The sequence below is a fragment of the Aspergillus novofumigatus genome (assembly GCF_002847465.1).
Source record: "Aspergillus novofumigatus IBT 16806 chromosome Unknown P174scaffold_12, whole genome shotgun sequence".
NCBI classification, from domain to species: domain Eukaryota; kingdom Fungi; phylum Ascomycota; class Eurotiomycetes; order Eurotiales; family Aspergillaceae; genus Aspergillus; species Aspergillus novofumigatus.
Window position 1 is genome coordinate 232214 of NW_020194285.1, and position 15626 is coordinate 247839.

Sequence of the window (15626 nt, forward strand, 5' to 3'; positions counted from 1 at the left end):
AGTGCGTACTCGCTCTCGTTTTAGAAATCTTTCAGCGCAGGTCTGGCGTTACATGATACAATCCTGCTATGTGGTGTGAATGAGATCCAATGGATCAACTTTGGCCGTGCATTGTATACTCTGGTCGGCCGCGAGCGCACCCCCTTGGTCACATCCCTTCCTCCTTCCTACTTCCGATAAATATGGAGAGATAAGAAAAAAGGGCCTGCACCGATTGCCAGAATCGCCCAGTGGATGGAGATAGGAAAGCAATTTGTGCTTTCTGACCAATTTCCATAATAACTGGATTCCAGTTCTCTATCATTATGGAGGCTGTGATTGTGGTAAGATCCTCTTCGCCCTCACATTCATGGATGTTTTTGTACTAACGAGTCGTCTCGCTGTAGGCATCGGTTCTTTGCGTTGCCTACGCTGTGTACTACGTATATTCCGATGCTTTGGCTGAAGTGCCCGGGCCACGATTCGCCAAACTATGTCCAGTGAGTCAGGTCCTACGCAGCGTCGTCAAGGTCAGAATTAACAGATATAGTCATGGTTAATTCGTGTTCTTTGGTCAAACAAACTGAATCAAGGCATACGGGAGCAGCACCAGAAGCATGGTAAGCCCTTGAGACTCTTCTCTTTAACTCTTTCACTCGCTCGGATAAACTAACCGGGATAAAGGCGATGTCGTACGTCTCGGACCAAGTGAACTTTCCTTCTGCTCCCTCAGTGCCCACGACACCATCTACAACACAAACAGTACTTCCTTCATCACATATGGATCTTTCCAGTCGGCTGTGGAGGGTCTCTGTCCACCGGGGGTTACCTTCGTCAGCCATCACAGCCCGGCAGAGCAGAAAGAGTTGCGGAGAGTGTTTCAACCAGCCATCCGTCTCGCAGTCGCGGGCGGTATGGAGGCCCACCATGAGAGACGATTCGGCGAGCTCGTGGCCGGGTTGAACATCAAACCTAGCGTGCCTATATGTGTTAATCTCACCGGTCTTCTGGAGAAGTTGGAATGGGACCTCATAGGCGACTTGGGACTGGGATATTCCGTTCCGGACAGGCTGAAAGGTATCACTATGTGAAGACCATTCGTCTCAACCCAATGAATGCTAACCATATGTGTCGTGGATAGACAACTGGATCAGCCAAAAAACTCACCAAAACTTGATCGGGGTTGCCTTCGCGCTGGGTTCGTTCCTTCTGAGCCGGCGCGGACTCAAGGTGCTCGTCGATAGCTTTGGTCCTTTCTGGATACCAAAATACCTTGACCCGGCACACCTATTTGATGTTGCACTAAAGCAGTATGTCTGGAGGCCGGGCCCATGCTAATACCCACGACTGACAGATGGACACAGGCGAGCCGAAGGCAAGAGCACCTTCGTTTCCCAAGCAATTCCATATAAGAACGACAAGTACCCGCACTTAACCAAACAGATGTCCAGCAACGTGACTGGTCTGATGTGAGCCGCGACCACTTCAGTCATGGAAGCAAAGTGCTAAAGGTTCTCAGTTATGCCGCTTTCGAAACATCCGAGTCCTCCACCCGAGCAATCCTATGCGCTCTTATGCGAGATCCTGTGCGCTACCGCACTCTCCAACAGGAGATCCGGTCAAACTTCTCTGCCAGCAAGCCCATCGCCGACAGCCAACTCGTAGGGCTTCCGTACCTTACTGCCTGCATAAACGAGGGACTGCGACTCTGGCCCGGATTGAACGGGCAATTCACGAGTCGGGTTTCGACAGGCGCGGTGGTAGACGGGATCTACGTTCCCCCTGGAGTACGTCGCATGCATTCCTCTCCTTTCATGTTTCTTCTCGTGCCGTTTTTCCTCGGACCCCGCAACTGACAGAAGTGAACGATTAGTGCTTAGTCTCGGCGGATCTGTACACTCTTCAGCGCCATCCGAGGTATTGGCACGACCCGGACACCTTCAAGCCCGAACGCTGGTTGGACCCCAAGAACCCAGACGAAATGCGCGCCTTTCGGCCGTTCTCCGCGGGGCCCCGCTCTTGCCCGGGCCGGCAGATCGCGCTGCAGAAACTTCGGCTCACGCTCGCTAAATTCATGTTCCTGTTCGATATGCAGTTTGTCAATCCCCATTTTGAGTGGGACCGAGATGTGCCATCGGGTCTTTTGTGGAGCTCAGTCGAGGTCATGGTGCGGATGACGCTTCTTGAACCGCCAGTGGAAGCCGTGGAAGCCGTGGAAGCAGCCTAAGTCCGGTATATTTTGTATCACAGCAATAGCACATAAATTCGTTGCCGTCTAGGCTTGAAGTATGAAAGCATACGATGGCATGAGCCTGCTCATACCTTGCAGTAACCCTATAATAATCCAGCCATTACCCTCGTCAACGCCTCATCCTCCGCTTGAAAGGCATCAAACCCTTCCGTCGCGGCATCTTGTACCAGTCCCTCATCGCTCGCTCCCCATTCCCCATCCTCGAATCGAAATAAAAGCCACCCGCCATTTCAAAGAAACTGGTCAAGTCCTCACAGCTTGTCTCGTCTGCAAGAACCGTCGTGAGAGACGTCATGGAGCGCACGTAAGCAGACCCCGGGTGTTGCGGCGTGGGGACCCCCGACATGGGTCTCTGAGTAGACGGCGACTCGGCATGATTCCCCGTCGACAGCGGGGTCCCCGTAGCATCCAGTGCAAGCGGAGTGCGACGATTCGCCCCGTTCTTCCGCACTGACTCCCTGGGCCTCTGCGCCCCGAGATTCATCCAGATCATCTTCAAGCTCTTTATGATTTTCTGTAAGCGGCGCGATGTTCGCGCGCGCGTCGACGACCGCCGGACCATGTCGACGGCGGCGTAGAACTCGGGCCGACAGACTTGGCTGAACCGCGCAGGGGCATGCAGGACTGCCAGAAACAGTGCCGCCAATGCCGAGATGAGGAAGTAATTGAAGGGTTCGGGGCGTTGGAAGTAGAGTGGCGAGACGCGGGAGAAGAAATCGAGCATGTGGACTGTGCTTTTGGCTGCTTCGACGGCGGTCGAGGCGCCGGAGACGTTGGATTCGATGCTCTCGCTGCTGAGAAGGTTCTGGCGGTAAACGAGGATGCGGAGTTGGTTTGCCTGAAGGGCGAGGAGGACTTGGAGCATCACCATGCTATCAGTTTGCGTGTGGGATTGAGACTGAGGTTGTGGAGTGGCTGCAACTGTGGCAGGGCGGCCGACACGCTCAGACTGGGTTGGCGATTGGGTCGGGTCGAAGCGTAGCTCTGGGGGAATAGACTGGATCCATTGCTGGACTTGGAAGTCGAGGTAGGAGCAGTAGTCGGCTGTTGCGGCGCGGGCCGGTTGCGCCAGCCCACGACTAGGCCCCAGATCTTGGTGCTCAGACGTGCGTGGTTGATCATGCACGTGAGGTAGGGGGTACTTGTGCCGGGTTCGGGTAGATTAGTGTCCATGTCTGAATCCTGGATGGCGAAGGGCAGCCCCGTGCCGAAGGACCATTTGCGGTCGAGCACGTAGATGCACCAGAACAGCCGGCTGGCATATTCGCATTGCAGCTCACCGGGGAACACACCACCGGTCTTTTGCCAGGTCTCTTGGCAGTGTAGGCCTAGTTGCATTGCTCCTCGCACCGCCATGCCGATAAGCCGCCAGGAGATGACTTCGTCGTCACGATAGGAATGGAAGATGGACTGTCTCATCAGCTGACACTCAAAGATACATCAGGCAGAAATGACGGCAATACCAGCAAAGTCAAAATGAGCAACTCCTTCATATCCACCTCGGGGACCTTGAGCCGTGTCGCAAACCGATCCTCCACGCTATCCGCCAGCAACGCCGCCCTCTCACTGCGGCCATGCGACTCGGCTAACAAAGCCGTCGCCAGTAGAATCTTCAGCACCTCAACATCCCTGGCGAAGAACCACTCCTGGTCCAGCGTAGCCGGTGAGCTCGACCCCAGGCCGTCCTTATCCCGGAAGTATTCCGCAATATACGCACGCACGCTTTCCAGATCCACGCAAGGGTACATCAACCCAACCATATTCTCGTACACGTCGACGAGACGGAGCGCCTCAGCAGAACCTAGACACCCCAGCGGATCGTCAGAAGAGATGTCGTCTCCAAGCCGGGTCGCCGGACTCTGCACCGCCGTCGAAACGAGGTCGTCGCCGCTGTCGAAATCCTCCGGCTGCCGTTGGCGCGCAGTCAGGCCAAACTCTGCACTCGTGGGACCGACGTAGGACGGTGACTGCGGACGGTTCATGATGCGGTGGAGTCCTGCAGCCGTTGACGATGGGGACACCGTTGAGATAGCCGTCGGGGTAGTGTTTGTCGTTGAGGAGGAGGCTGATTCAAGTTGTCGCAGGCGAGCAGACATGGCTCGCATCTCGCGCTGCAGTGCCTCAATCTGACGGTCAACGGTACTCAGTCGGGTCGACACCCTGATCATCGTCAGCATGTATTACTCAACGAAGCCGATGCAGCGAACCTCTCATCATCGATCTGCACCTCTGGTGACGAAATTGTTCTGTTGCTGAGTGCATATGTGTTGGGAACATAGACGCATTGAACATTGTCGCGGTCGCAACGCGAACAGACCATCTCTCCGCTGCATTTTAGCTTTCGCCGCTTGCACTCATTGCTGTGCCATCATTATCAGACAAAACTTGATGACCAGCTCAAAATGGCGGGACGCACCATGCTACCTGTGTGTACTTGGCTCGTTTCTTGCTCCGAGGCTGACCCGGAATGTCGGCACTGCGCTTGGGTGATTCCGAGCCCATAATCTGGCGCCTTAGCCGCTGTAACTGGTCTAATTTTAAGATCTATACCGCATCCGAAACTAGAAATCGATGCCGGTGAAATCGAAATGGGCTGATACTTGCAGCATGGTTGAAAAGATATCAGGTGGAGGTGGCATCAGGTGAGTGGAAGAAACACAAATTCCGCGTCTCGAGCGGACAGCGGAATTGATGCGGATTCGATAAGAGCCTGAGGCATCAAGCTTCATCTTATCAATTGAACTGATCAGTCTGACCCCTCGATTAAAAAGCGTTTATATACAGAGATCCTCCGCAAGGTGTCCATCAGAGGATCAGTCCATGGCTTAATGATCAAGTATACAGTCTTATAAATGTCATGAATCATAATCCTAATCCAACAGTCTCAATCACAGCTGAGCGTCACGGCAACATTCCTTTTGTACAACTCTCGACGCCGCATTCCTGCTCGAGGGCACATCCAGAGAGGGATTGGCCGTGAAGAAATCCGCCGGCTTAATCATCAGTTGGAATATCTCGACAGGCCTATTGGATGTTAGCACCGACTCACTGGTTGAAAGGGGAGAAACATTACTCACATGACTGGCCAATCCTCTACACGAGGATTGTGCGTGATACCAAAGGTATTCCAGACCACCACATCAGTATCCACCACGGATTCGCCCCGTTTGACGGCGTCAGCCACACCATCCACCTCCTGCTGGCTCTGGAGCGTGTATCGACCTCCCGCATACAGCTCACCATCTCGATGCTTTGTCACCCACACGTGGTGCTGTGCAAACTGCGCGCGCTTAGCTTGGACGGATTTGGGATCCGCCAGTAACAGCTGGGTCGCCAGCGGAATGAACTTGTAACCGACAGGGTGACCGCTGATGGGGTTCTTCTTATGGGGATTGATCATTTTGATGGTACGGTTCAGTTCCGGGGCCGCGTCGAGGTAGCACGCCCGCTCAAGCGTCTGTTGAGTGACCTTGTAGAAGTTGCCCTTTGGGTTGGTGACATCGTTCATGGGGACTGGATGAGACTCCTCAACCACGACGGAATTATTTGGTCCGTCAATTGCGGGGTCCATGCGGACACAGAAGATGTGCTGATGGTTCTGGGCCAAGACACCTCCGCTAACTACGTTACCGTAATCGCTGACCTTGCCCGGATCGATGTTGACGACGTTCAGAATCCCTGTCGCGCGGGACTCGACTGTAATTCCGCCAGATTGATCGAACTTGTAGGCGAATATGTACTCATAGTTTGCCAGCGTAATGATAAATTGCACGACCAGTTCGCGGTTGCGGGTGACCACAGCACGGCCTGTCCTCCAGTTGGAGTGCTTCCAGCCGATGCCGTTGTCCTGTTCATGCAGGCAGATGGCATTGGGCAGTTTCTTCGCACTACCGTCTGGTCCTGTAACGATGGCATCAAAGTACTTGATGACACCCAGGCAGTCACAGCCAATCGAAAGGTTGTTGGCCATATTACCACCGCCGCCGTCCCCAAAGTCGAAAGCCTGTTTGCGGTGGAAGGGAGGACGAGGGTCTGCATAGGGAACAGTCTAAATCCCGGTCAGTCAAAATGTCAGAATAATTCCTCTGAGAATAGTCCTACCATCTCGCTGATAGACAGTCGGTGCATCACGCTACGGCCATCGTACCAGACATCGTGAATAGTCGCACCCTCACGAGGATTAAAACCAACACGGAAACTCCACTTTTGCCACTCGACCAAGGACTCGTTCGTGATGCGAAAAGAAGGGCCCTCAGGCTGCACAACATTCAGAGGCTTCAGATCCTGTCGAGTGCCTTGGGGCAGAAGCTCCGGCACGTAGTCGGAAGCCTTGCAATGTCCGATAATGTCACGCTTGAAGGTTTGCTCGGTCAAACCATCTCCCTTACCGCCGGTCGCCGGACGATCTACTCGAACGATCTCTTGGGTATGAGCGTCCATGACAGGAATCAATGGCAAAGGGTAGGAGTAGAAGTTCGCATCCGGGTTATTCTTGCTCTTGTCGGTAGCAAAACAAAGACCCTGGAAGTACCGCCGATTCTCATCAGTGTCGTCCAAGCCACCATAGGGCCATGGCTCGATTGTGACCTCAAATCCCGGCGGCAGGTCGAAATCTTCCAGGGCTCTCTTGAATAAGGGAGAGGTAAAACATCGCTCAACGAGGTTCTCGAACTCGCTCCTGTAATATCGATATTAGCAGGTATTCAACTTTCTGAGACATGTATTTCAACGCACATAGTAATCGAAGCATGATGCTGCTTTCCGACAATGTGGTGCTTGACACGCTTGCGCGCGACCACGTCGACAACGGATTCATGGAAGGAGGGGATGCGGTCGGCTCCTATCACATCGTATTGGCAAGTAGCGAGACGAGGAGGTTGAGGTGTGGTTGGACTCAAACGACCAGCGTGCTCAAGAGCTAAGAACTCGCGCAGCTGGTCTTTGGGAGGTTCCAACAGGTAGATCTCGCGGAAATCAATGACGGTGTTGGGGTGCTCTGCAATGACAACATCGCGCGCAAGGTTAGTCTCCGCTTCGGAGAGGATTGCTAGAGGGTGAGGAGCCATGTGGGGAGGGACCGAATGATGAAAAATACATTGATCGAAAGATGAAACATTGAAGATGAAGCAGCGAAGTTGAAGCCATTTTGTACCGCCTGGGCGTATTTCTTGCCTGATTGGGATGTGAGGGGACGCCAAAGAATATCGGAGCGTCGGAATGTCGGAATAGCTTCCATGGCGGAAGCTTTCCGTGCCCTATCTTGTGGTTGGCCAATAATGGGTGGGGAGGATGGCCCCGCCTGGGGAACGCCTGGGATATGACACGCGATTGGGCCATTGCACCTATCAATGTGATAACAGTTGAGAGAGACATGGATTAAAGCCGGTCGAGATATCACCCATGAAATTAAGTCAATTGGCAGATGGTGAATTTGTCCTTGGATAATTTCAAACTCAATCATGTGATTAAGGCTAGATTAAGAGTGGTCCTCTGGCCATCCGAGGCACACAGCATACCTTATACTTCTAGGGACACTGTCAACGAATCATCAAAGATTTCTGCATCTGACACCGAACTAGGTATCTTCATTCAGAAATCCATATCGTGAGGTAGGCTACTAGAATACCGATCCAGTCTTGCCTTTTACCCCATGGGCCTCTCGGAACGGTTTGCTTCCTGCTAGGTTTTAGTCTTCTGGACATTTCCAGTCTACCAGCCGTCAGGAAGCCAGGAAATCATGATTCTAGAGGTCTAAATTTTGCACACCAAGCCACATGATATGCAAGAATGCAGTAATTCAGTAGAGACATAGTTGTATAAGAAATATTATGAGCATGATAAGTAGCTTAATAAGTGTTAACCACTCAAATAATGCATGCACAGGAGACTTCCTCGTGCTCAAACTTCTATAGACACTATTATCCCAACTAGGCCTTTGCGCGCAACCGTCTAGATTTCATGAGACTTTTTAAAGCATATTTTGACAGACCCACAATGAATTAGTATTGTCTGAAAAGTCGTAATGATATTGGAGTGGTTAGATGGGACAGCAGGGACTTATGGCTTGTTCACATTGGTCTTCTAACTGTTGATACCTTTAATCTACTGGGTAAGTCTTATACGGGCAAATAACAGGTTGATCCTAGTAGTCAATTTCGAATAGGATTCTATGAAGTACGTGTGGGTTGAATATCACCCGCAGCCTGTATAATTAGAATGCATTATAGTAGGCTGTAAAACCTAGTACGTACTATATCACCACAGCAGTCCCCTATAGTTATAGGAGTAATTATAAAGCTACAGGAGACTATAAATTGTCTATATTCTGCTTGCCTCCATGCAAGGTCGATGGCAGACGCAGCTATAGTGGGTAGAAAGGGGCATTGAGGAAGAGGATTGCAGTAAAAGTGATGGGGGTGCCAACTTCATTATGGGGCATCGAAATTATAGCCAGACAAATAATGATTCAGACGAATAGAACTGAATGTTTCATTCTCTGCTCACTATGTGGTGCTTTCCAAGTGTCTTATGTGCTAGGCCAACTATATATCAACAACTTCTGATGTCCACTTCCAAAACTTCTTCTTAGTACAGATTAGCAGCTTTTCTGTAATACGTTGAAGGATTATGATAGTTAATTTCTTAGCCAGAATAATAATGTCCAACCGATTGCAAGCCTTTGAGAACATGGCCGAATTACTGTTTTGTGTTGGCTGCACCACGTGGAAGATGTAGCATTTTTAGTGGACGCAGATCATCTAACAGAGTTGTGTTTCCCACTTTGACTTGTCCTCAGCAACAACTAAGGGATCTTCCATCTTGTCGGAACGCAACAGCTCATGCATAAATAATGCGGATATGGAGTGTCTCTCATGATCATACCATCTCACTCTACGAAGCTCTAGTCAACATGCTATCATTAGGCTTGACGCTTTTGTTCTCAGGGACGGCAACCCTTGCCTCCCAGGACACCTTCTATCCGCCTCTGAACCACACCACATTCATCACCAACACCTCCTACGGCACTTATGGCGGCATCTACACTGCTCCCGCTGATAGTGCTAGCTCACCGTCCGCCGATAATGTCTACAATTACTGTTCCATGCCTCATCCGCGCGGAGAAACCTACTCTCTGCCGCCCCCTGTTGCAAATCATTCCATCAAGGCTAAGCTGGTATACCTTGAATATTTGCAGCGCCATCAACGGCGGACCCCTTACAACATTCTTCCTGGAGGAGAGGTAATCAACCTTTTCCCAATTCAACCGATCGGTCGCTAACTCCGTCCAGGATCAAGAATACAACTGCGACAACATTGATCCGCACGTCTACGCAGCGCCAGCTTCGCAGCACCCGTCACCAGTCGCTGTCTATGGTCAAGCTTACTCAGATCCGTCCAACCCGTACCTTACCGCCTATGTTAATGGGTCCTGCCAGTACCCCCAACTCACTCTGGGCGGCTTCCTCGACGGCTACCAGCACGGCCGTGATCTCCGGGCCGTCTACGGCCGCCGGCTAGGCCTGATCCCCTCAGACCCAGACCAGAAGAAAGTCTGGTTCCGCTCCAGCTCCTCAGCCCTGACGCAGGGCTCCGCCGGCGCCGTCCTACGCGGCCTCTGGCCGGAGTACCACGAGCCGATTCCAGTGCACCAGCAAGCCTCCGCCGTCGACACAGTCAACCGCGGCTTCCCCTGCTCGGCGCGCAACGCCCTCCTATCCGCGATTCAATCCACTGCCGAATGGAACGAGCATCTCACAGTCACGCAGGCCCTCCGTGACAAACTCGCAACCATGTTCGACGCGCAGGACGAGTCCGCCTGGACCTCGAACTTTGACCACTTCGCGGACAATTTCCAGGCCCGCCTGTGTAACGGATACAGGCTGCCGTGCCGTGTCCAGGACCGGACGCAATGCGTGACCGCGGCCCAAGCGGACGAGGTCTTCCGCGCCGGTGACTGGGAGTATAACTACATGTGGCGGCGGAACGCAAACGCGACACGGTACATCCAGGTCATCGAGGGTTTGTTCATTGGGGAGATAGTACGGAAGCTCGAGGCAGTTGCGGAGGGTGCATCGAAGCTGGCGTATAGCCATAACTTCGTGCATGATGGGGACATCTCCCCTATTCTGGGCGCGCTGGGGATCACAGCGATGCGGTGGCCGGGTATGGGCTCGAATATCGCTTTTGAGGTTTGGTAAGTTTGTCTCCTCGTTTTCTAGGGTCTAGGATCGGTTTCTGACGAAATCAGGAAAACGTCTACTTCGGGATACTTCGCCCGTGTCCTGTACAGCGGCCACGCCATTGAAACAATTCATGGGCGGCTGGATTGGATCCCACTGTCCAAATTGCTGGATATCCTACGCCCTTTTATCCCGGAAGATATCAAATCAATGTGTAATTAACCGAAAATATCCGTATAAAGTTAGCTTGACTGAACATCTCAAAGTAAATGTGACGTCTCACATCAGAATAATAGTACAACTTGATGCGATATCCCCAGGCAACTATTCTGTTTATGGCAGACTCCGCTTGTAGTTGTGCATTTATTGTCTCTTGGCAGTGACGATGCAATATCAAATCCCATGGCCACTCACTGACAAATGAACGAATTTATCTTGATCTTCAGCCGGCTTGGGCAAATCCTTCCATAACACTCTTCATTTACTGGAAATGTGGCCGCTTTATATCCCATTGTACAAATAAAGATGGAGGGAATTCTCCGCCCATTTACTGATGTATGGAGATCTAGCGTCTACGCGAGTCTTTACTGAGAGCTTTCACAGCCGGCGAGTCGAGCTGTAGATGGGACATTTCCACTGGATGGAACTGACCTCCATTCTCTGTCTGATGAGTCTCTTACCACCCATTTCGACTCCGCCCAGTCCTTCACGATCTGGGTCAAACGACGGTGGTGCGACTATCAAATGACCAAGTTTTGAAAATGGCGGTAATGTGCTTCCCTGCGAGGCCGAGGTCCTTAGAATTGTCACCTCAAAGCCCGGCATCCGGGCTCCACGCACCCATCGCGCTTTCTAAGTCGCAGACGACACGAAATACTTCGGCACGATGGGATATATCGTGATGGAGTACATCAATGGTCAACCTCTCGATAGCTGCTGGGACGGCCTCAGCGATGAGCAGAAGCTGGACGTTTCAAGACAAACCGCCCAGATGATACGAAATGCAGTCTGTTAAACTACCAGGGCCAGGGCCAATTTGCGGAGGACCCTGTCACGGTCGATTCTTCATGCATTACAGTGCCGGTCCGTTCAAGACCAAAAGTGAGTTTGAAGGCTGGTATAATCATAAGCTGGAGATTTGAAAGAAAGGCAATTGCATTCTATTGGATATGGACTATCGACAGCTGCGCTGTCCTTGATAAAAGAATGACCACTGGAAACTGCACGAGGGACGCGTCTCTTCAAAAACAGAGCAGTGGGGTCAATGCAATTAGACCAGGCACAAATAGACAACCATATAACTGGATAATACGCCCTCACTCCTCACAACAGTAGCAATAATGCCCGTCCGAACAGCACTGGGAAAACTCCCCATGACAGCAAACAGCGTGCGAGCACGGAGACGAGCAGCGGTAGCAATCTAGCATTCATCAGTTCCGTCGATCATTCGTCGGTTGCTTCAACGTACGGCGGTCGTCTATTCCTAGGACGGTCTGTTCTAGATTCAAGGCAGGGGTTCTCCGCGCGTCTGCGGGAGCCATCTTTATTTCTCCTGTATACTTTACTGAGTACCTGTTGATGATCCGAAGGATGGTAATCTTACGTGCGGAATTGTGGTGTTGTGCCTGGACGGCGAAAAGGTACAGTAACATCGCGGAGATATAGACAGGCTTCATTATAATAGATGGGTTTGATGGGCTTGATGGGTTTCTCTTTTTCCTCAAGTCAAGGGCCCGAGAGTACTGGTTTTATGTATGTATCAAGCGACGGCTTTTGTGCTCAGATGAGATTGTCATCTGCCACCGTACATATTCGTGTCATATGGCGGGCTGGATGTACATCAGCTGATCGGTCCTTAACAATTGCGGGTTTGTAAGAATTGGGAGAGCAGATTAGTCGCATAGACAAATATTCGGGATTGCTGCATAATATCAGACATAATATCAGACGATGATGTATTTGTCTTGTTCATAGCACAATCTAAATGAAAGCGAGAATGATGGTATCCATGGACAACCAAAACCTCGTTCATCCATGAAAATGTTGCTCAGATGAAGATCTATGGGACCAAGAAAAAGGGCCCTCGCCTATGCTCTTTGTGTGTAACTGTGAATTGATAGCTCACATAGATGCCAATACAGCAATCTGTGACTATCCATCTCCGTTCCAAGCAACACGATGAGTAAGCAAGCCCTGGATCCGTTGTCGGATACATTTTGGGTACGATTCATGATTGCCGGGCCTGCAATCTCGGTATCGAGTGTGAAAATGGTACAAGGAAGCTTTTTCTTCGTTAATTCATGATAAATTCAGAATACTCATGAAAATGACACCTGAGGCAATCAAAGTGAGCACACGCGATCACCACATTTGTGTCATGTGATCAACAGGCAGGCGGTGGCAGTTTATTTCTGTCTTGACTTCAAATCATGTGATTTTCAACGGTCTGCAAGAGCAAAAGGGACGTCAGGTACGAGAATAATGGTAGGGCCACGGGAGCATGCCATGTCTGTCCCTGGGCACCCAGCTCTAGGGCGTGTTCAGAAGATCTGCAAGTATTTTCGTGTCTATTTCATGAACTGATCCTGGCGAAAATGAATAATTGCCTCCATAACTCATCTCAGGATGATGAAATAGCTATGGGTTCCTGACCTAACAGCTCGCGTCGAATCAACCTGCTCCAGGAGGGACACGAAATGGAGTTGTCATTGACCCAGGAGCAGCATTTTTTGCCATGTTTGCATGGGTTATCAACTTGGTTATCATATCAGATACCAGGAAAATGAGCAAACCTCCTTTATGATTGGGTCGATTGGAGAATTAGTTATTAGTTCGGCTTGATTATAAATGCTTATCCGCCAGCTTCCACTTCTGGCAGAATCGAGTCTTTGTCACCTTTGGCAGCAATAATATACCAATTGTCAATATCAATGGGCACGAACGCTCTACTATCTTTGTCTTCAAAACATCCCGCATTCAGAAAGCATCATGGTGGCTGAACCGCAAAGAGACGCAGTGCCTTCCGAGGCCACACCGTTGATAGAGCATCCGCTCACGGACCATGATGAAACGCAAATATCGCCTTCATTTCTCAGAGGAACGGTCATCACTATCACTGTGGGCCTGTTGCTATTCATTCAGAGTAAATAGATTTGCCATTTCGAGGCCGCAATCACTAACGAATGCCATTGCAGCCACGAACATATCAATGTTGACCACGGCTCAATCGGATATCGCAGAAGATTTCGACGCCTTTTCGGAAACGACGTGGTTCAGCTCAGCGTACCTGGTACGTCTATTTAATGTCCTCCAGAGCTGTCCATCACATGCCAGCGGGCTAATTGCTGCCTCGCATAAAGATCGCAATGTCCAGTGTGTCTCCTTTAGCAGGACGTCTCTGTCAGATCTTCACAGCCCGTATTTATACTCTTTTCTCTGTGGCGATATTATCTGTTGGACTCTTTATTACTGCTGCTTCCCCAAGCCTGCCGGTTTTCCTTTTTGGACGTGCACTATCTGGCTGTGGCAGTGCGGGTGTTATGGTCACCTCCTTCATCTTCATCCTCGACCTTACAAGCAAGAAGAGAAGAGGTCTCTTCATTGGCTTGTTGAATGTCGGAGTGACAACGGGAATCTCTTGCGGTGCACTACTTGCCGGATTGCTGACGCCGGTCTTCGGATGGGTATGCCATCCTTCATTCACATCATTGGAAAGGATACCGAGCTAACCCAAAAACCGTAGCGCCTGATCTTCTGGGTTCAAGCACCTGCTTCTTTGATTCTGGGGTTAACCTTGTTCCGCGCTATTCCCAGCGCCAAGAGTACTTCCATGAGTCTTCAGAGCAGTTCTCCCTGGCAAAGACTAGCCAAAGTCGATTATGCGGGTGCCTTGACTCTGGTAAGACTACCAAGGCTTGACGACAGAGCTTGAAGATTAACCAATCTTCCAGGCAACTTCAGTATTTCTGCTGCTTTTCAGCCTAGCGTCGCCAAATTCAACCGTCACAATCACACCTCTGATCTTGAGCTTCGTCTCTTTCGCTGTTTTCCTTCTTATTGAGTCGAAGTTTACATCAGAGCCCATAATCCCGATTGAAGTTCTCAAAGCGAGAAGCATACTGGCTACCTGCCTAGCAGCTCTGATCTCGATGATGGCCCGCTGGTCTGTTCTTTTTTTCACGCCAGTGTATGCAATGGCGGTTCGACAATGGTCTCCCGCCTCGGCAGGCTTGATCCTAGTTCCAACGAACGCAGGGTTCGGCCTTGGAGGCCTGTTGGTCGGATGGATCCATATTCGCAAGACTAGCAGTTACTACATGTGGGTGTTGTTGCAATTGATCCGAAAAGTCCCAAAACTGACCCCTCATGCTATAGCTCGACGCTGATAGTGTTCCTGCTCTTTGCGTTGACGAACTTTATACTGGCCATACTATCGACTCCTTCTTCACCTACCATCGCCTACGTCGTCTCGACCTTTTTTAATGGCCTTTTCATCGGCGCTTCGATGAACTATGCATTGTCTCATATGCTACACCTTACCGATCCAAACGTGCACTACATTGTGACCTCCCTATTAGGCATGTTCCGTGGTTCTGCTGGAAGCTTTGGATCCGCCATTGGCGGAGGCTTCTTTCAGCGGGAGCTGAAAAAAGCGCTTGAGAAGGGATTTGGCAAGCACGGACTTTCCGGGAAAGATGACCTTGTTCGCAAACTTTTGGGAAGCCCCGCCTTGGTGAGGAATCTGAGCGGACTGGAGAAAGAGGTGGCCATTCAAAGCTATGAGCAGGCAGTCAAGGTTCTGATCTTGGGCGGCTGTGTTCTGGCTCTAGTAGCGACCATGCTTCAAGCATGTACAGGCTGGAGAGCACCTCATGAGGTCGAGAAAGTTGTCGATGATGATCTGGAGGACAGACTCGATCGGGAATAATAGACTACCCAGAACTCCACATAATTTATTTGCAGTATATATGTCCATCAGCAGGTTTTAATACCTTCCATACTATGGAGTATCTCATAATCGTAGCAAACTGTTGATGAAGGCGGAAAGGACAGTTGTGTAATAGCCGATCTATATACACCGCTTCGCCAACATTGTGGAACCCCTCATTCTTGAATCCAAATTCATCCCAAGGTTCTCCCCTCCTCCTTGGTTAGATGTTTAGCTTGGTCGCCCTTTGAGAGGCATTACTGCAGGCTTCCTAAGGAGCTGGAAATAT

At 50.7% G+C, this 15626-nt stretch overlaps 6 protein-coding genes across 6 annotated transcripts; 3 read left to right on the plus strand and 3 right to left on the minus strand.

Moving 5' to 3' along the window:
• Window positions 1–305: 305 nt before the first annotated feature.
• P174DRAFT_464909 (putative cytochrome P450 monooxygenase) lies at window positions 306–2206 on the plus strand (the record flags this gene model as incomplete). The annotated part of the gene is made up of 7 exons (XM_024830473.1): window positions 306–323; window positions 530–599; window positions 664–1056; window positions 1121–1289; window positions 1344–1448; window positions 1499–1766; window positions 1853–2206. 7 exons carry the CDS (start codon window positions 306–308, stop codon window positions 2204–2206), a joined length of 1377 nt encoding a protein of 458 aa, XP_024677311.1.
• A 107-nt stretch (window positions 2207–2313) lies between these two features.
• Window positions 2314–4732, minus strand: P174DRAFT_464910 (transcription factor domain-containing protein; the record flags this gene model as incomplete). The annotated part of the gene is made up of 6 exons (XM_024830474.1): window positions 2314–2414; window positions 2453–3239; window positions 3308–3640; window positions 3694–4390; window positions 4438–4590; window positions 4647–4732. The coding sequence occupies 6 exons, from the start codon at window positions 4730–4732 to the stop codon at window positions 2314–2316; spliced, it is 2157 nt and encodes a 718-aa protein (XP_024677312.1).
• A 255-nt stretch (window positions 4733–4987) lies between these two features.
• Window positions 4988–7325, minus strand: P174DRAFT_455367 (putative copper amine oxidase). Its single transcript, XM_024829317.1, has 4 exons — window positions 6965–7325; window positions 6332–6908; window positions 5308–6278; window positions 4988–5254 (listed from the first exon to the last, which is right to left on the minus strand). Exons 1-4 carry the CDS (start codon window positions 7294–7296, stop codon window positions 5119–5121), a joined length of 2016 nt encoding a protein of 671 aa, XP_024677313.1. The 5' UTR covers window positions 7297–7325; the 3' UTR covers window positions 4988–5118.
• A 1711-nt stretch (window positions 7326–9036) lies between these two features.
• P174DRAFT_414936 (histidine phosphatase family protein) lies at window positions 9037–10691 on the plus strand. The gene is made up of 3 exons (XM_024824407.1): window positions 9037–9470; window positions 9520–10424; window positions 10479–10691. The coding sequence occupies exons 1-3, from the start codon at window positions 9081–9083 to the stop codon at window positions 10630–10632; spliced, it is 1449 nt and encodes a 482-aa protein (XP_024677314.1). The 5' UTR covers window positions 9037–9080; the 3' UTR covers window positions 10633–10691.
• A 1102-nt stretch (window positions 10692–11793) lies between these two features.
• P174DRAFT_65027 (uncharacterized protein) lies at window positions 11794–12278 on the minus strand. Its single transcript, XM_024832416.1, has one exon. It carries the CDS (start codon window positions 12084–12086, stop codon window positions 11841–11843), a length of 246 nt encoding a protein of 81 aa, XP_024677315.1. The 5' UTR covers window positions 12087–12278; the 3' UTR covers window positions 11794–11840.
• Window positions 12279–13398: 1120 nt separating this feature from the next.
• P174DRAFT_379763 (putative MFS multidrug transporter) lies at window positions 13399–15337 on the plus strand (the record flags this gene model as incomplete). Its single annotated transcript, XM_024822934.1, has 6 exons — window positions 13399–13552; window positions 13605–13699; window positions 13770–14093; window positions 14153–14308; window positions 14361–14728; window positions 14785–15337. 6 exons carry the CDS (start codon window positions 13399–13401, stop codon window positions 15335–15337), a joined length of 1650 nt encoding a protein of 549 aa, XP_024677316.1.
• Between the last annotated feature and the right edge of the window lie 289 nt (window positions 15338–15626).